The sequence below is a fragment of the Pimephales promelas genome, chromosome 7 (genome assembly GCF_988280905.1).
Source record: "Pimephales promelas chromosome 7, fPimPro1.hap1.1, whole genome shotgun sequence".
Taxonomy (NCBI): Eukaryota; Metazoa; Chordata; class Actinopteri; order Cypriniformes; family Leuciscidae; genus Pimephales; species Pimephales promelas.
Genome location: NC_142775.1, coordinates 19030477 through 19051571, shown reverse-complemented (window position 1 = coordinate 19051571; position 21095 = coordinate 19030477). Strand labels below are relative to the sequence as shown.

At 37.1% G+C, this 21095-nt stretch overlaps 1 protein-coding gene across 4 annotated transcripts in view; it reads right to left on the bottom strand.

The window, feature by feature from the left end:
• The window catches only part of satb2 (SATB homeobox 2), a 53120-nt gene that overhangs the window by 6678 nt on the left and 25347 nt on the right, over positions 1 to 21095 (bottom strand). For 3 of the 4 annotated variants that reach the window (XM_089133175.1, XM_089133177.1, XM_089133174.1), the window contains 9 exons: positions 15572 to 15698; positions 13411 to 13534; positions 12613 to 12715; positions 11442 to 11483; positions 10777 to 11354; positions 9879 to 10091; positions 8376 to 8462; positions 7434 to 7586; positions 5046 to 5240 (listed from right to left, as the gene is read on the bottom strand). In XM_089133175.1, the coding sequence (XP_088989301.1) occupies positions 5046 to 5240; positions 7434 to 7586; positions 8376 to 8462; positions 9879 to 10091; positions 10777 to 11354; positions 11442 to 11483; positions 12613 to 12715; positions 13411 to 13534; positions 15572 to 15698 (1622 nt within the window). The remainder of the gene's footprint in view (positions 1 to 5045; positions 5241 to 7433; positions 7587 to 8375; positions 8463 to 9878; positions 10092 to 10776; positions 11355 to 11441; positions 11484 to 12612; positions 12716 to 13410; positions 13535 to 15571; positions 15699 to 21095) is intronic. The other variant, XM_089133176.1, reaches the window with a different exon arrangement.

Here is a 21095-nt window from a genome sequence, read left to right as displayed (position 1 = left end):
CATTCATTGTGAATATGTTTTCTTGTTGTGTATATTATTTTATGAAATTCTGGGAACAAGTTAGTTAAGTTTCAAAGAGACATGAACAGTACAATCCAAAATGCACAACACACACATTTAATAGCAACTTATAGCATTGTTTTGGCTTCCTAAGGGATATTTTCAAATTCAGGGATGGAGCGTGAGTCCTCTAAAATCCCAATCATAGTAAATCATCTAAGAGGCCTGTTCCTGTGCACCAATGTGGACGCTAATGAAGAGTTGGTAACACTTTATAATAAATGCATGCTATTAATCATTTGTTCAGCATGCGTAAACAGTTAATTCATCATTTATAAAGCATTAACAGTCATTAATAAGCAGTTTAGAAATACAGCTATAAATGTTTTTTTTCTTGATTTATAAGGACATCTATGTGTTTAGTAATTGTATTTTCATACTTTGTTAATGATCAATTAATAATTTCTAAATTAATTATAGCATAATTTACAAACCAGTTATTTAGGAGTTGTCAGTCATTCATAAGAACACTTAGAAAGTGTAAGTAAATGTAAATTCAGGTAGCTATAAAGCATTTAGTAGTGGTCAGTTAACTATGTTTGTGAGCTCATCTAAAGTGAGGACTATTCATGCCTTGTAAAGGATTTATAAAGGAGATTTAAAGGCTGTTAAATATTTCTATGTTCTGTATCACTGTGTTGTGTTTGTTACATTTGACTGTTTAAAAGATTGATGCACCTTTAAATCTCCTTTATAAATGCTTTACAAGGCATGAATAGTTCTCACTTTAGATGAGCTCACAAAACATAGTTAACTGACCACTACTAAATGCTTTATAGCTACCCGAATTAACCCGGAATTACAGCATTAATACATGTTAATAAAGCATTTATTAACACACTAAGTAACCATCACTATATGTCTGATTAATAAGATGTATGAATGTACATTTAAATAGTTTATTAGTCATTTACTTGCATGTTCTAAGTAATCTTATGAACCACTAACAACTCTTAAATAACTGGTTTATAAAAAATGCAATTCTTCATTTAGAAATGATACATTTATCATTAATAAAGAATGAAAATACAATTATTAAACAAATTATAAATATGCTTTTAAATCAAGAAGAAAGCATTTATAGCTGTATTTATAAACTGCTTATTAATGTATATTAATGCTTTATGAATGATGAATTAACTGTTTACTCATGCTCATAGTTACTATAAAGTGATACCGAAGAGTTTATCTACCGATCACCTCCAACGTCCAATTCATTCACATACTCAGGTCTTAAACAAAGTCTTCTCAACCACTTTTTTTCTTTCAATGTTCCATTTTTCCCTTGAAACTTTTTTTTTTTCAGTGTTCATCTCCATCACTTCCAACTTTTCTAATTCCAAGGACGGGTCTCTGAATTCATTGCATTAAGAAAAAGTTAAAAAAAAATTCTTTAAACACAAATCAAGGCAAATTATGGTGAAGTATGAAAGAATTATAGAACATTAAAAATTCAGTTGATTCTTAATGAGGACTGGACCTCGTGGGGGCAGAGGCAGGATTAAGTGGGGCTGTGTTGCCACTGGAGATGCCATTAACAGGCAGATAAATATGTAATGATGAGAAAGACACTTTCCTGTTGGTTTGCTTTTGCATGACTTCACCTTCTCCAATTATCATGTGCATCATAATTTTTCTTTGCTGCATTGCAATACCTCAGGAATGGGCGAGTCATGTATGTGTGTGTGTGTCTTGATATTATTTTAAGAATAAGTTTAGGCAATCCACAAAAATAAAAGAAACAGGCAACAAGTAACTAAATATAACACGATGATTAAACCCTATTTATCAACACAGCACACATTAATCACTCATCCTAGTATGAAAGCATGTTACTGCCTAATAAACTTAAATTTTATCTCAAAATGTATATGATTTTCTTTGTAAATGTATATCTCGTAATTGTGACTAGTACTTATTTCAAACTTTCAAATCTTTTTTTTTTTTTTTTACTTTTTCACACTGATGAAGAAACAGGCTTCCGTACCCTATACTCAATCAATACTACATTATATTAAATAAAATAATTGATCAAACAAAAGCTGCAGGACCAAACTTGTTCACTGAGCTCTGAATAAGGCCTTAATATCTTTATTAGAGGGTCAGTGCTGTCTGAGAAAATGTTTGCCATGCTAAGTGTGTGTGTAAGCAAGCAAGTACAGTATGTGCATTACTCGCTCTTCTCCAACCCCAGCACTCAATTGGGGTCCCAATCCACATGGCAGGGTCTAGGGGCACTCCAGTGCACATCGCAGCATCCAATTTAGCAAAAACAAAGGAGAAATTATTCATAAGAAATGTCCTGCCAAATGAGCAAAGAGAGGCACTTAAGACCACGCACACACACAGCAGATAGTGTGAGGACGATCTGGGACCAGGTCAGCCATCTAGATTGTGTTAGTGTGACTGAGTTTGTCCCTAAGGTAAGATAAGATGCACCCAGGGGCTCACATGGACCCATCCTGGAATGGTTGAAACCTATAAAAAAAATTCTCCATGATTCATTTTTTAAAAAAATGGGATGTGGCTTCCCTTTGGGGAGGTGTGGGGGGGGGGGGGGATATGGGGGGGGGGCACAATAGGTGCTAGGGAGTCTGCAAAAAGGACATAATTTTTCTTTGATTTGATAAAAGTCAAAGACAAAACATAAAAGAGAATGACAACATTCTTTATAAAACTGCTTTGGAACAATATTTGTTTATAAGTTTGAAAAAATTAGAAAAAAAAGAAAAGTTTAAAAATGTGTCTGTTTAAACGACAATAAAAAATTCTAGGATATCCATGTAAACACCAAGCATTGTTTTACTGTATGAGACAACACAAATAACATGCTTTATTTGGTCTGACATGTGAATGTAACAGGATTTCATGATTTAAACCAGAGGAGGACTTGTGCTGGATCTTTGAGTTATGTTTGATTATCTTATCTTAAGGTTAAAATAAATACATCAGTGTAGTCTGTTGGACACACTGAGGTGGTATCTGCTAAATAAACTGTATACATGTATGTGTTGCATGTGTATACATTCATTAACATGCTCAAGCATGAGCAGCTGGGACACATGTGCTGACTGTGGTGGCAGGCAGGCTGGAGCCGAGGGGGCTGCTTGGGATCTAAAGAGGGTCCTTCATAACTACATCAACAACATGTACTGTATGGCATTTACGTGTTGACACAAAACAATATTGTCAAACCTGTCTAATTTTTTTATTTCCTTTAGAAATAAAATAGTCTGTACACAAAAGTGTCAACAATGGCTCAGTGAAGTGTAATTTATGAATTTATTAAAATGATCAATACATTAATATTACATCACATTAAAAAAAAATACTTTAAAAAGTGTATATATGTATATATTAGGGCTGTGCAAAGATTAATTGCGATTAATCACATCCAAAATAAAAGTTTGTGTTTACATGTATGCTGTGTATAATTATTTTGTATACATAAATACACACACACATGCATGTGTATATTTAAGAAAATTTGTTATTCATACATAAAATATTTATATTTATATATAATATAGATTATGTATTTAGTAGTTACATGCAAATAATTATATATATATAATAACTATGAAAAAAATAATTATGAATATAATAACGCTGTAGTAAATGCTGACTTTCCTTATGTTTTTATGATTAAAGTTGTGCAAGAGTTCATGACCAAAGTCATGTGGAGTTTCTAAAGAAACCTGAGTCATTACACGCGCGCGTGTGTGTGTATATGAGATTTCTGAGTGTTCCTTCTCTTCCCGTAATTATTAATATCAGGGCTGTGGTGGAACTGTCTGTCAGGGTGTGTCCTAATGGGGCATTTCCTTCTGCGCCCAAAACACATGAGTATATTTACACACAAACACATGCTGCCAGCAGACTGTTTATTCCACTAACATAAAAGAGAAGGCATGCGAGAGAGAAAGAGCTGCAATGGGCAAACACAGTAACTGAGAGTCACTGTGTCTCCATTTGTTAGTACTTAATCTTAATACGGCTGCTTAACTTAAGTTAATAAATGTTAATAAACAGCAATCATTGTGAGTGAATTAAACTGCAATGCTTTACTGACAGGGTGAGAAAGAAGAATAGGTTAACAGAAGGTTGAAAGCATTGATCCAAGTGTTTGCAGATTTATGTGTATGCAGTTGGTGTGCGCATGTATTTACATACAAGTATTAGTGTGTAGATGTGTGTGCATACTGTGAATGAATACGTGTCTATGTTAATACTGGAAAAGTGTGTGTCCACGGTCTATATTATAATGACCCTGGCTGGCATAGGGGAAAGTCCATTTAATCAGTAGTGCGTTATTTGGAATTCTGTGTATGTGTGCGTGTGTGTGTGTGTGTGTGTGTGTGTGATTAAAGAGGTTGGGGTGTGCTGGGTTATTAGCTGTTGGCAGGAATGCTGCATGAATGATGCTGATATTAAAAATGAAGTCTCAAAGAAGTGTGCATTCACACAATGAGCACACATTCATATTATCTTAAGAATTATGCTTAAAATATTTATGTGGAATTCGCTTTCCCTCCACTTTTAACACAAAAGTCTTATACACTTAGGGGTCAAATTATATATATATATATATATATATATATATATATATATTAATATTAATATTTGGGCAAAACACAACAGGCAATAAAGAGAACTAATAAAATAAAATAAAATAAAATAAAAAAATGTGAAAAATAAAATGAAAAGTTAGGGTCAGATTGTTACAAATATGTTTTTTGAATAATAGACTGAATATCTGGTTTTGACATAAATGCAGGTGGTTTTGTTCATTTCATCTGCCTGTCATCAGAAAGTTATAGAAGATCAAAATGAACATTTAATAAACGGCCTATCTGTACAGAGAGGAATCATGTAACATTTCATTTCTCAAAATATGACCATCCAGCAGTGCGAATGCCACATTCAACTGTTTTCTTTTGCCATATGTATTGGAAGTATGCAATTTGATGTTTCAAAAAACTCACCTGAGGATCAGTGGGCAAGTGTAGTACAGTGTGCAGCCGTTCGCTGTGGTGATGACGGGACTCTTCTTCATACACAAGATCCCTGTCTGTCTGCGGAAGGCTCAGAAACCTCCTGATAGTACACAGGTTCTCCCAGAGAGTCCTGTTCTCTGGGCTGGGACTCTCTTTCCAGCGAAGCAGCTCGCATAGCCAACCCTAAAGAAAGAAAAAGGGTTCATTGCATATCTTGTTAGCTGAAGGTATTTTTTCCAACAATATCTCTAAATAGTATCACTAAATCATTTGGCATTTACTGTATGTCACTTTAATAGGAATGATGGGCAGAATGTGACGCGAAACAACCCTCATTCATGTTTTTTATGACTAAAGTTAACAAGTACCACCACAATGCATCACAAGTGCACTGAGAGAGCTGAGAGTGTGTGAAAGAGAGAGTGAAATGGTGAGAGATTAGGAAGATTTAATTATCTCTGCTAGACTGGTCCAGTCTTTGACACCAGCTGTTGTGTGCAGCCAACCTCTTCCAGCACACATTGTTAATGACCTGAGCATCTCTCTCTCTCTCTCCTTCTCCCTCAGCTCCTCCTGGCCAGCTGCAGCAGATGGACGCGTTCAGCCGTGACCCCCCACCCGACCCCAGACCTGTGAGACCTAACCACATCTGTCACACACATTCGTATATATATACACACACCACCAGAGAAGCACTTTGCTGACACATCTCATACACGCAAACAAGCAAAGATGCCCCTGAAACATGCCTTTAGATGAAGGGGTCACACTTGCAAAGCCATGCCACAATGACACAGAGTTCCTCAGTAAAGTGAGCATCAGAGACCAAAGCTCTCTCAGGCTATTACATGGTAAGAATTAGGCGCAGCTGGGAGTGGGATCATATTTGACTAAATCAATTATCTCTCTTTGAACTAAATGAGACAGAGACAAACAAATGGTCCAATAGCGTTTGAAAAAAAAATCTTTATCAACACTCTGAAATGAATGCCTTTTCTAGCTAAAGAATAAGCTAAAAGAAAATTAAAGAACTACAGTATCATTGTTGTCCTTTGCACTCAAGACAATGTGGCCATTAACGTTTTTCTATACCTGTCAATGAAAAGTGAATTTAAAACAATTGGATATATGGATGGATAGACAGATAGATACACGGATACATAGATATCCACTACTGTTCAGAAGAAATGTCCCCAAGGCTGCATATTTGATCAACAATCATTCGAATATGCTCATTTACAGCTCAAGAAACATTTCTTATCATTAGGAATGTTGAAAACAGGTGCGGTGCTTAATATTTTTGCATTTATTTTTTATGTATGGCAAAGGAAAATAGAAATTGAAATTGCTCTTTTTATTTGCTCACCAAAGCAAATAAGAAGTGGGTTTTGCCAGGTGTTAATTTTGGACTCGGGACAACTTTATGAATAAGCTTAAAGCTTATAAAACAAAATATTTGAGATTTTAAAGGCCTCAAAAGCACTGACTATTGCACTTGTTTGACATATAGTCACAATATTCTGCATTCTTTATATAGCTATGTGGGAACAAGTGTCAATGTAAAAGGAATGAGGACAGTAATCAGATCACTCTATGGAACACTGCATGCACGTCTGGATCACAACATAATTCACGATGACTCATTGGACAGAAGAGAAAAGCACTGAAAGAAAGATTGAAATCCTTTGGCAGGATCTGGAATGGTAAGCCAGAGATGAATAAATGGAAGGCATTTATCAGACTATCTGTTGATGTTGATGTTTTTTTGTTTATCAACTACAGAGACGCGCCAGAATCAGATATAAATTACTCCACAGACGGAGACGGACACCGTTACTTCCCCTACACTGACTGAGAAAAGAACATGTAAGCTAAGTGTGAGCTTAGTCTTTTCAAAATAAAACAAATCACATTGAAATCATGGTCTCAAATGTCCTAGCCTTCAATATAAGCACACAAAAATAGATTTTTTAAAATTATATATATAAAAGGGTCCCTCAATAAGCTATATAAGTTCATAAATCCATCAAAAGCAGAAGCACCTGAAAGCACCTCAAGTAACCAACCTCACTTTTACAGTGTACACTTTTTATTAAATGCATTAAATGTATTAACAATTATCATATGAAGATACCAAGTTGATTCATTTCTCCAGCACAATGACATAGAATGGAAACTTATGTATAAGATGTCCTTGAAAAGTAGAAGTCTGTGTATTTGTCATTTGAAAATAGTTAACCGAAATTAGAACTAGCTAGTTCAGTTGAAGGTTTAGTTTTGCCATTATGTTTTATATGTATATGAATGGATGGAAACAGGTCAGGATTATGAACAATTACGTGAAAATGTGTAAATAATTACTGAATCAGTTCTTACTTGGCTCTTATTGGCTGCCACCTTGGCAAAAAGTGCCTGAGACACTTTTGCGCGTTTCATCTCTTGCTGGATTTCATCGTAGACGGTTGAGGTGATGTTAACCAGTGGCTCCAGTTTCAGGGAAAGGTCGGGGTTAGGACCACAAGTCTTGGACTGTGAGGGTCCAGCGGTCAAAGTTAAAAGTAACAAAGAAGACAGATTGGTTAGATATATATATTCATACTGAAATTGTAACTGTAAACATTCATGGATGATATTTCAGACCCTTGCCTTGTTTGTACCTACAATGTACTGAGATTTTAGCAGATAAATCATTAAAGCATCCATAAGTAAACTCTTTGTAGTACATGTTTGAAGTATGGTGTATTGATTTTAGAGTGGTGTGTTTTCTCATTCAATGTTTGAAGTTGCGCTGCAGGCACAGGCAAGTAATCTCACATTCCCCAGTAAAAACGATTGCAAGATAAACACATACAGACATAATAGTAATGATAATACACAACCACATTCCCAAAGACCAAAGAATGAGAACTTTGTTCTCGTATCAGGAGGATTTTTATTATCTGCATGGGTTCATTCACCAATGGTCCTGAGGTTGGAAGCAGATGCATACTTCATACAAGCAAGTCCACGCACCAGGTTCCAGGTCATTTAATATAAACATGCCATGACAGGAGCAAAGCCATGCTTTCCAGAATTTGTCATTTTAGAGAATCAAGGACAAGAGCTTGTGAACCTGAAGTTTTAATTGGTGTGTGAACCCTGTAATCTCTAACAAACATTAGTATGAACCGTATAAATTTGACCTTATGCAGTAGCTTGACTTATTGAGCATTTATTTTCAAAATTGGAAAAGTGTAATGCCTACTCAGACAGATCATGGAAGTCTCGGATGAGGTACACTCAATGAGGAAATTAAGTGAGTGATGATGTAATCCTCACCGAGTTTGTGATTTTGGTCTTATTCTTCCAAATAGATGCCCACGCGTCAGGAGTTAACTGTTCATCAATGCTGCGCTCCCACACTTTCTGCATTGGGAGGTATGGTGTGACATTAGCAATAGGAAGGTAGCAATCTGATATACGCTAGCTTAGAGGGTCTTTCTTGAAAGTCATAGTGGTTGTTTAAGTGAATTATCCAAATTGTTATTCTCAGTATGTCAATATGTATTAATATTCCATATAATGTACATCATACTAGAATAATAGCTGCGGTAAAAACACTGACTTAAGGCTGGAATACACTACATGACTTTTGTCCAGATTTTTGCCAGACTAGTTGATGCTAGTTGCCAAAAATCAGAGCCACTCAGCAGATTTGGGGCAGTTGGAATTAACATATTAATATTTTAACATATTAATATTTAATAATGCAAAATTCTGTGAATAAAAATTTATATTTATATACATGATATAATAGCATTTGTGAACCTGTACCACAAAACCATCCATTAGAGTCCATTTTGAAATTGAAGATTAGATTGAATAAATAAGCTTTCTATTGATGTATGGTTTGTTAGGATAGGACAATGTTTGGCCGAGGTACAACTATTTTCAAATCTAGAATTTGAGAGTGCAAAACTATTCTAAATATTGAAAAAATGGCGCAAGTTGTCCAAATAAAGTCCTCAATTTTGCTGCATCCACTCACAAATATATATATATATATATATTTCCTACCGTATATATATATATATATATATATATATATATATATATATACGGTAGGAAATTTACAAAATATCTTCATGGAACATGTTCTTTACTTAATCTCCCAAAGATTTTTGGCAAAAAAAGAAAACTCTCCCAAAGATTTTTGGCAAAAAAATAATTCTGACCCATACAATGTATTGTTGGCTATTGCCACAAATATACCTGTGCAACTTATGACTGATTTTGAGGTATCACATAAGCACAGACTCAAATTTATTAGCTCCAGACTATGATTCCATCCAGTCGGAGGATATATTTTCGGATGTTTGATATTTTGAGCTAAATTTTGAGTTTGTTGTGTTCTGAACAACTTGAAAGTCTGGTAGACTGTGAATGTTTAGTATATCAAGCCCAGTTTTTTTTTTATAACTATTTAGTTGGCACTTGTGTGATGCCTAGTATTTTAAAATCTCTTCAGATTTTAAAAGTCATGTAGTATATTCCAGCCTTCTTGTATTTAAAAAAAAAAAAAAACTTAGCTGTATAACAATACGGATACGGATTAAAAAAAAAAAACAATTAAGTGTAAGCCAAACAAAACAAGTAAATAGATCACATGAGTTCAGACAAGAAACAAAAGCAATCTCATAGGCCTACAGATAAACAATTCAGAATCAGACACAACAAAAGATTTCAGGTATTTTTACAGAGGGACAATAATACACACAAATGCAACAGGGGAAGAGGGATTTGTAGGGGGCTGAACCTAGTCAAGTGTGAGATCGTGGGTACCTGAGAGATGCGGACGCCCCCAGGGCTGGGGTTTGTGCTTGGGGGCAGACTCACAGGGGGGTTCATGCTGCGTTCTCGCTCTTCCTGGTAAATGCGGTCCCTCTCGCTCTCATGTAAGTTCAGAAAGTTCTGCATCGCTTTGAGATTCACCAGCAAGGACTGAGATGCCGAGCGTGGGTCTTCCTCTTTTCGCAAGATCTCTGACAACAGGCCCTGGTGTACACACATAAACACATACGTAAGCACAGAGGAAGCATTTTGTAACACATTTTTGCAGTTACTTCACCTGCACCATGTAGGACTCTCTACCCACACTTTGACTGACTGTGCACGATGTTTGGATGTAATTGAACACAATTTAGACCTGCAGTGACTGTGAATTCACCAGGTGTGTTTTTCGCTGAGAGGGTGTATAAACTTCTGGATACCACTGACACGCTCAAAGCGACTCATTGATCTGAAACCTCCAACAGAACAACTTTGACACCTTGATGATCCTCTTGTATTTAGTTCAGTGCCAAATTAAACTTGATTAGTCCTGATTTGTACATAACTTAGTCTGTATATGGGATAGTGACCAGGGCTAGCAATAAACCTTATAGATATTATATTGTGCTAATCTTTTTTTGTGATAGATGTTTGCTGACATTCAATATATTTCTCAATATTTATGTACTTTGCATTAGTCTTTACAAAAAGACCATTACAATTAAAAAGTGCATTGTAATATTCATGTTACACAAGCCAAATCATTACGAAAACATCATGAATATTCAATACATTGCCCCACCCAAGTGATTGGTATGTTCTGAAGAAGTTCTCTATTATACTTAGTGTACGTTCTTTGAACTGTCTCCATCCTGTGTACTATTTCAGCACCATGCTGTCGGAACTGTACCTGTGTACGGTTGAAGGCAACTCGAGCGAACACTGCCTGCGAGACACTGGCCCTTTTCAGCTCATCGCGCACCAGTTGGTAGATATCAGATGAGACTTCTGCAGCCGAGGGGTTGGACCCGGGTTCTCCAGGGCCACCAGACTTGCTAGGCCGCGGGATGGGTGGGTGATTGAGAAACTGCTGGTTAAGAGCCTGCGGGTGCTGATGCAGGAGGCGGCTGACGGCCAGCTGCTGGTTGATAAGATGGGCCATGGCTAACTGCTGTCTCACCAGCTGTGGACTGAGCTGGGGTGAGAGAATCCCTCCAGGTGCCAAAAGAGGTTGCAAGGAGGCAGGCGGAGGTGGAGGAGGCACCTGTGGCCGTAATGGAGGACTGTGATGGAGCTGCCCATGAGATGATGGAACTTGCGGCTGGCCTTGGGATGGAGGCTGAGACTGGGCTGAATTCTGAGGTTCTCCTGAGCCAGCTTTCACAAGAGAGCTGGTGCTGTTCAACGGACCGAGCTGTGCCAGACCAGACAGGTGAGGGGGCGGACGCTGGGCTAATACACAGAAGTCAGCAATACTGTCCCTTTCGACTGTATAGAGGGATGGATATGCGTATCAGACACAAGAACAAATTCTGTAGTCTTTTCCCAAACAACCATCAAAATGTAGACGCTTACCCTTGATTTCCGAGCTCTCCCGCCCCTGCCACAAATAATCCCCTAAAACAGACAGAAGGAACACATGGTAAATGACAAAAGCTTTCACTTACGCTTACAATAAAACAGCCACATTCTTTCATGAGTAGAAAGTTTTACAACTTCGGCTTACAATCGTATGACTGACACGCGAGTTATCCAATGGGGTCTCGCCGCACTGGCACACACATCTGGCAATGCGGACTTAGTGTTTAGCTCTGGGAGGCAAAGAGCAGAACTAATGGAGGGGGAACGGTGTAACTCAACACCACTTACTCTGTCAGCGTGCAGAGGATCGCTTTATTCTTTGTTGGCGCTCACTCTCTCACTGCACTTGGGGTTTAGCCCCCACTTTGATCTGTCCTGCTGTGTAATTATTTCACTTTTTGAAGAGGCAACGAGAGGAGGAAAATTGTCACAGGCATTTGGATGCTAAGAGGCTTAAACAGCGGAGCTGTGGGGCAACTCCCAGTAGGACTTGCCGCTGGAGACCCCCTGCTGAATTTTGGGGGAAGAAACAGTGGTTTCTATTAAGAAGTGAGGAGGCTTAGGTTACCCCATCCTGTGTAAGGAGTCATTAAGAGATAATGTATAAAACGCAGCACAAAGCTCAAGACTTGCTCATGACCCTGAACACCTTACCACGCTAGAAATAGGACATCTCATTAAAAAAAAAAAAAAAAAACGCATTCACTGTGTCTGAATATGACTATTTCCCGCCTATATAGTAGGCGAAGAACAATGTGTTGAAAAGAGTAGTATGTCCGAATTCATAGTATTCACAAAACAAGAGTCAAAAAGTATGTGGACGACCTATTGCTTGACAAAGTACCCAGATGATAGGCGAAATTCTGAAGTGAACATTTAAGGGCCAGTTTACTACTCAGGAGTCGGTAAGTCAATTGACAGTGGATATGTGGTCAATTGACAGTTGATAGTGGACAACATGATGGATATAGTATGTCCGGCTTTCATTCAAATTATACATATTCATACTACATAGAACATAGTTTTTAATGGTTACTTCATCAAATAGTTCTTCATCAAATGTAATACCTACTCTGCTGTGCTGAAGTCAGCTTAGCCTTTTTTCCCCACTTGTTTTACCATATAACAAAAATATAACCAAAAAAGTAATTATCACAAGCCTTACCTTTAATTTTTTTGTATTTCTTGTACCAGCGACCAAACTCTTGGCATTTTGCAGTTGAGACGTTAGCATAGTAGGAACTATTCACTATCGAGGAGATCATACTCTGGAAAAAGTCCAAGAAATGAGAGAGGTCAGAAAGGAAGAAATAGGAGTAACGATAGAGGATAACGGAAATAAACACACATGGTCAAGATCTTAAAATTGCAATGATAAATGGCCTATAAAACACATTGCTGCGGAAAGCCACCCAGGCAAAGCTGATCGCGAATGCCGCGACAAGCTTCAAGCCGCAATGACACAAGTAGAGATGAAGAGCCACACACATATGCAAACAATTGATATGAGGATCAACACCCACACAGAGCTCCACTTAAACACATCATGCACAGATATCACATAAATCTCAAAGATTGCTTGCTTACTTGGAAATGAGCACAGCAAGAATCTCGGATGCACACCCACATAGACACACACGCATACTCTCTCTCTATCATGGTGAAGTCATTTCTGGGTTTTAGAAATGGCCCATGAATGCGGGGAAATGAATGAAACACTCTAAGACAATTTAGGCTACATTAAGCATGTACTGACGCTATAGATTGGAACAACTGTGCAATATTGAGCCTAACACTTCCTTATGTGTTATACTGCTAAAGTTGGTCGTTTTGGCATAGATGTACTGTACCTGGAGGATATGTTTTAAATATCATCTTAAATGACATGTTTTACAAATCCTCTTAAAGCCAAATCTTTGTCTGTTGGATTTGAAAAAAAAAAAAAAATGGGTAGCAATTGTACCTGTGAGAGTGGACATTCTTTGGCCAGGGTGCTCTGGTTCATCTCTTTGAGCAGTTCTTTGAGGGCGTTGCGTACTGTAGCGTGGTTCCACTGTTCTGATGGGAGGTCCTCCAGTTTTGAAAAGCTGTATACATAAAACATTATTACTCATCCCTCCATGAACGTAATCATCTTCAATTCCAAATCAATAAACCATGCAGCAGGCCAGGTCAACAATAATATAATCATGAAGATACAGGGAAACAAACCTGGATAGTACACAACTACACAATGCCTACAATCATCTTTTTTGAAGCCTATGTTTATTTCCCCAGAAGTAAGCTGCAATCAGTAGGCATGAAAGAGCTCATTGAAAAAGTGCAGATAAAATTTGACCTTGGCCTACAGTATCTCCTGTTCTTATATATGCACAGAGCTTTAGATGCTTGCTCAACATAGTCAAGTCATTTTATGAAAAAAGGTTGAACAAATTGCAACAGAAGCAAACTCAACTGATTTTGTATCCTCAATATGTCCTGAGTAAGGAAAAAAAATCCCAGAAGAATCCCATTAGGGGAACGTTTCGAAAAAGACCCAAATATATCCCATTCATTCGCCTATTCATTCTTTTTCTCACGTGAAAAGGGTAAAAATGTAACCTTTAGATATCATCATGAAAATCACTGAGTTGATTACTTTCATCAAGACAAACTAAAACTGTATTACAAGTTTTTCGAAATTGTTTGTTAACAAGTTTAAACGGTGCATAAATAAATAAGTATTAGCTAATTTGCATTATTACCCAAACAGATCTATTATTGACAAAATAAAAATAATGCCCTAATTATCTGGACACTTGAAATGTTACAATACATATTGAAAACGGAAACTTTTGTACGTGTTTCCTCAATGCACAGAAAAAAAATAGCAATAATACAAGATATAGTATAACACTTAATAATTTGTATTAAAGGAGCTGTATGAAAGATTGTGGTCAAATTAGGGCGTATCCCCGCCTTCCTCCATGACTCGAGTTTGCTAGATATGCTGCAGGTTCCAGCAGGAATGTAGGCTGCTACAAGAAGCTTCCAATTGCAAGTGACAAGTCCTACACAGTGAGTTTTTTTTCTTTTTTTTTTCTGTTAATTATTTATTTCGGACTTTCTAACAAAGTATTTCGGATTCACATCGAGTTTTGGAGGGTTTCACAATGTTAGAATTTTTGTTTTTGTTTTATCCGATTCTGAAATATTCATATCAGCAGCTGTGGTCACTAGAGAAGAGCTGGCAACCCAAATGCTGCAACACTAGAGAGTCCGTGATTGGTAGATCGGTGGAGGGTGGAGCATCAGAACAAAACACAAAATGACAACATCAACACCAGTCAAGGGCTGCGACTTCACTTTTTAAATGACAATATCCTGGCTGGACAACTGTTGTCAGTGATATAAGTATTTGAAATGAACATGATTTCTTAATGTCTAGTGACATATCAGGGAAAATGTATGATTAATTGAAATAAATTTCTTGCATACAGCTCCTTTAAATATAATATATTTTATAATATATTTAATATTCATAAAAAGTTTTAAATTATATATATATATATATATATATATAGGCCTATCAGTTTTTTTTTTATAAATAAATAAAATATATTATTTATTTATTTAAAAAAAAAACATACAACCATTAAGATTATTGATATTCAGAGGGGTCTCAGCAGAACCAAGGGACTTTTGAAATACTTTTATTTTTAACTCTTTCCCTGCCAGCGTTTTTGAAAAAAGTTGCTTTTCTAGCTTCATGCATTCTTTTATTATGTAGCAAAAAGCTGAGAAAATAGTGCTTTTGTCAAAGCGTCTAGATGGGATTCACAATGATGATCAAAACACAGAAGGAGTAGATCGAGTCCATCAAAACCCACGAAGAATTGTTATGTTGATGATTAGGTTGTTTTACATATGATATCGCCAGTTGTCTCTGCTTCTTCTTTTGCTGTGTTTTGATCAGGAGATTCTGACCTCTTTCAGAAGATGCTTTATAGCGCCCCCTATCTTATAACAGTGAAAACATGGAAAGTCTGTAATTTCCATCAATGGCTGGGAAGTGTTGTCCTACAAATGATGGAAATGTCAGTCAATGGTGGGGAAAGGATTAAGAGTGCTCTGTGGTCTCGTACCTCTGTAGCTGGATGCGTAGCGTGACCATGTGGTAAACGTCCAGCAACATATCAGCAACTGTTGCCTCTGGAGCATCTGTCAGGTAATGGATGGGCAGGGGGTTCCAGCGGCCCACCTTAATAATGCCTGTAAGAAGGAAGCAGAGAGAGAGAGCGGGAGTCGATTAACCCCACTTGATCTCATTGTGCCGCAAATTTGTGTAGCATATTTCCATGACATCATCAGAGATGGCCTCATGTCAATGATGGCTGTAATGAAATCTCAATAAGAGAATAAGTTAGGAGGGGCTCCACTACACTGAGTAGGCAGCTCCACCAAACCAGAACCAAAGCTGGCACATTACATCATCACACCAGCACCCACTTAGAGCAAAAATCAACATTAGCGGGCATACAAAACATGATGATTGAAAGACAGGGAACAAGGAGTGATTGTAAAGAGGGGATTGATGTAGGTGGGAAACCAACATGATTGACTGCATATGGCGAAATATATGATTATACATAAGGTATTTAAGTGACAAGGAAGCATAGTGGGAAGTCATTTGCGAAATAATTTAGACTACCTGTGGGTTATTTCATCAAACAATTTGGAAAACACACATTTCAGAGGACTTTGTTTCCTCACTTCTTGTTTTCTGTGGTGCTTCATCTTGTGCTATAAAAGCAGACAGCAAAGGAACAATAACACCAATGATAAGGCTTTATCTATTAAATACTTATCATCAGGTCAGGAAGAAGCATCTCTCATGCATACTGAGGGCCACACCAATAACTACGGGCCCAAGGGGCGCCTGTGGATGTTTTATAACCGAGGAGTATATATAGGAAGCAGGCACTCGTCTAGCGCATCGCAGCCTCTGACAATTACGTCCACCCCCAATTCCCCCCCACCCTCCATTAATGGGCCATCATAAACACAGGTCAATGATTGTATGATTAACCCAAATTGACTGTTATAAATGCCTCTTGTTGTGCAAAGGAAGAGACGAGCATTTATGACTGAAGCGTAATCTGTAATCGGGGTGTCATTGTGAGACAAAGCCATATTTATGAACGATGCCTGATCTGATTGTTTTGTAAATACTCCAGGTAACTAAGGCCATCCCACTACGACCTGGGTGAAGGTACGTCAATTGCTTCCCATTTTAAAGGGATAGTTCGTGGAAGTATGACAATTCTGTCCTCGTGTCATTGTCAATCTGACTCTTTTTCTTCTGCACAACACAACTCATGCAGTGAAAGAGTAGTTGCAAATAACATTGGACCTCACTGGCTATTATAGTGTTGACAAAAAAAAAAAACTAAAATTAACAAAATATCTTCTTTTGTGTTCCAATTAGAAAAGAAAGCAATTCAGGTTTGGAATAACATTAGAGTAAATGAGTAGAAGATGATAGCATTTTTGAGTTACCTATCCCTTTAATGGTTAATGAGAAATGTTTTGATGTGTTTAACTATTATTAAACACAATAAAAATGAGAGTAAACTACCAAAAGTCAAGCAGTGATCATCTTTTTAGACTTTTTAACTTTTCAAATGTATTTTTAGGGCAATTTCAGTGCATTCACCTTTAAATTTTCTTCATTGACATAAATGATTTAAATGATACTGAAGCTGAAGGTTAAAAGATCAGGGTGAGGATAAAACCTAAGCAGCAGCGCTTGGCATCTACTGAGGGTGCCATAATTTTTTTCCAAGAACCACACTGTGCTATTAAAAATGAATTAGCTGAATCTATTATGCCTCCGCTCTATTTATTTCCAGATGTCGCAATCATTGTCAAGATGCGCTGTACATGTAAACTGGACCCTGTGCTCACTGCATTATTAACCGTTTTCCAAACACTGCACGCGCCCGTAAACACTTTTCAACACGCACTGCTCGTGTGCATGTGTGGTCAATGTACATCCCTTGTGCGAATGTATATATTCAACATATCCGACAACAGGACGTGAACCTGACCAAAAACCAATGGTGTGCAATGAATAGATATACAAAACACATCCACACCCACAAACACTTGCACAAAAGTATTTCCCGTGGTCTTAAGAAGGACTGACTGAAGCTGTGAAAACTAAACAATGCTAATCACATTACTATCCACTAAATGAGACCCAGACGCTACCCAGCTTCCCTCTCTTTCTCTCTCTTCTGTAGTTTTTTTTTTTTTTGTGTGCTTGCCTTTAGGCTGTTTGTGTCATCTGAAGAGCTCCAGCTGCTCAATCACACACAGACATGCTGATGGATCACTTACCTCCATCCAGACACTGTATTGCCATGCCAGTGCTGCCACTAAATACTGATTGAATGAATTCATTTTTGACAGAAACTGCTTTGGTAAATATGCAAGGGCTCCATTGTTTCTCTTAGTTCAGGGTTTGTTTTTTGACTAGCGATAACAAGACATTCTGTGTGACCCATTCCACTGTTTTCTGCCCCTATTGGCTGTTTGCTGCTTATGTGGCAGCTTTGCAGTGTCAGAATCTAAACAGGGCCTATGATCTCTGTATAATATCAGTCTTTAAATGCAAGATATTTAAAGTGTACCTAAAGTATACTTGGAATAGTTTCACTTTAGCACAATACATTGTACTTCAGCACTGTTCTGGATAACATAAGTGCATTAAGTACAAAGTTAGGTACAATTTAGCAGATTTTAAGTATATAAATTTAGTATACTAAAAGTACAATTTCAGGGTATTTATATAAAGTACATAAATATGTAAATATATTTGAAGCATACTTAGCATAAAATAATGTATTTCAAATACATTTTAGTATATTTATTTCACTGTAAATACATTTTTACAGTGTGGTACATACAAATAAAAAGACAAGTTTTTTGCAAATAAAGAAAAGTGTGCATTCAGTAAAACATGTAAGCAAGAAATATGGTACAAAAAATATGCATAAATAAAGTTAATAAAAATATTGACAAAATATTAATACATATTTAATCAATATAATTTCTCACAGACATTATAAAACAGATTTATCCAGATTTATCTAGCTTCTCATACAGTATTTGTCATCAGCAGTGCTTGAATTCCTTCCCCATATTATTCTTGAGAAAGTGTGACAAGCCTTATGCTTTAACAGATGCTGTTTCTGTCATCCAAAAGTGTTTTAAACATTAAACGTTATAATGTAATCACTGTTAGACTTGCTATGCATTTGTTTCATAATATTTCATTTATAATTAAATCCATAATTTCATGCATTCATCCCGCATTCATCTCCATGTACTGTATGTTGGACCCTAGAGAACCACAACATGACAGGCCGTCCCTGCTGGTGACCCTTTTAACTACAGTGAACTTCTATCCTCTGAGACACAATCTTCTAGTCTTTGTTCTAAAGGTATTTGTGGAGATGTATTCCCCAGACAGTGAATTAAAGAAGAGAGGCAAGTCAGACAGATGAAGACAATTTGTGTGATTGTGCCCCGCCCACCTTTAGATCTGTCCTCCTTCTTCAAGTCTGTGTTTATATTACTGGTTTTGCTATGATTTTTGAGGAACACTGCTGTTTTGTCTTATTGTGCAATGCTGAATATATGCCCACAACAGACTTCTTGAGTATTCAAGACATATAAGACAGATGATTCCAACTTTGAGCAGTGTCATCAAATTTGACTGAACTGATATGCTCTAAATGTACTTTAAAGGGATAGTTCCCCCAAAAATGAAAATTAGCCATCCCAGGTGTATATGACATTCTTCTTTCAAACGATACAATCTGAGTTATATTAAAAAAACATAAAAAAAAACATGTCCTAGCTCTTCCAAGCTTTATAATGGCAGTGAATGGCCATCTCTGTTTTGAGAAGTCCATAAAAGTGCATCTATCCAGCATACAAGTGACCCACATGGCTCCGGGGGTTAATAAAGGCCTTCTGAAAAGCAGCGATACGTTTGTGTAAGAAAAATATCCATATTTTAAACTTTAGAAAGTAAAATAACTAGCTTCTGGCCAAACGAACATACGGATTCCGCTTAGATTCAAGCACAACTTATGAAAGTAATGCAACCTACTGCTGATATTTACAATACGCCATGACGCACTACACTACTTGAGACTTCACAAGACAACTCTGATTGTATTCGTCTGAAAGAGGAATGTCTGTCATATATCCATAGTATGACTTGAGGGTGAGTAAATCATGGGCTAATTTAAATTTTTGGGTGAACTGTCCCTTTAAGTTATGCTCTCAATGTAAGTGATCCATTTCAACTGCTGTCGAACATTTCAAAAGCCCTGAACACCAGCGAGTTTACTCCATTCAATGTTGAACAGACAGCTCACTGCAACCAATCTGAAAAAAAGCAATGAGCTCTGTTCCAATAAAAAGCGGTAAAATGTATGCCTATTTACAGTATGAGCAGGCATCATACAGAGACTGTGGTAATGTCATTAATGAATCATTTTTAACTTGGAAAGACTCTGTTCCTTGTCATTTTCCTCCCCCAGTACAAACCATTGTTCCCATTGCCACATTAAAATTCCTCCTCCCAGTGCTGGGCTTTCATGTGGTTGGCTGGTGGCTTGGCTAAAGCTTATGTGTATCCATCCATACACACTCGCACACACAAACGCTACCTCACACACAGTCTGAAAATGTTCCCTAGCACACATACTCTTTTCGGCAGAGCTAGTTTGGATAGATGCACTGAACTCCTAATGCTTGCCGCTCTGAACGATTTGACTCCATTGGAAGGGACGCCTCACTTGTGAAAAACATCTCTATGGTGTCATTATCAATCATTAGTAATACACACAGGAAATGATAAAACAGGAACGGCAGGCCTACAGAAATACTTTCAGAATGTATTATGGTTTTGGTTTTACTATAATATCATAATATAAGCATCTTAAATCTGTTATATCAGTATTTTGTTGGAAATCCATAAATTATCTTTTTGGGGACCCAATTAAAGGGATTCACCAAAAATGAAATGTGGTCATCATTTGCTCACCCAAACATGTGTGAAGCACAGATTTTTTTAAAAAAAAAATGTCTGGGTGCTTTTTGTACAATGAAAGTCATTGAGGTCCAATGTTGTTTGAAAAAAAGAAAGAAAAATATATATTTGGAAGGACATGCGGGTTTGAAAGTTTGTCTGGGAAAGAAATGGCTGCAACAACAATGGCAGAACCGACTTGTTTCTGATTGGCTGCCAGGTGTGTCAGATGGCAGATGGAAGGCTTACTCACTTTGGTCATAAATCTAAGTATATCAAAGGATTTGTTGAAGACTGAGATAGATCATCACCTAAATATTCTTCAAGAATCCCCCTGTAATTTTCCATGGTGAAAAAGCATAGAGGTTTCGAACAAAATGATGCAAATTATCTCCGAATCTTCATTTTTTGGGTGGCCTATCCCTATAAGTAAATCGTTTCTTCAAATGTCTACATTAAAAGTGGAAATAAGTTAATTGTCATTACTTAAAGAAGTGACGGTTCGGCCTCTATCAGGCAACAGAGCGTATTTTCATCAAACTGCCCCAGTTCGACCTGTT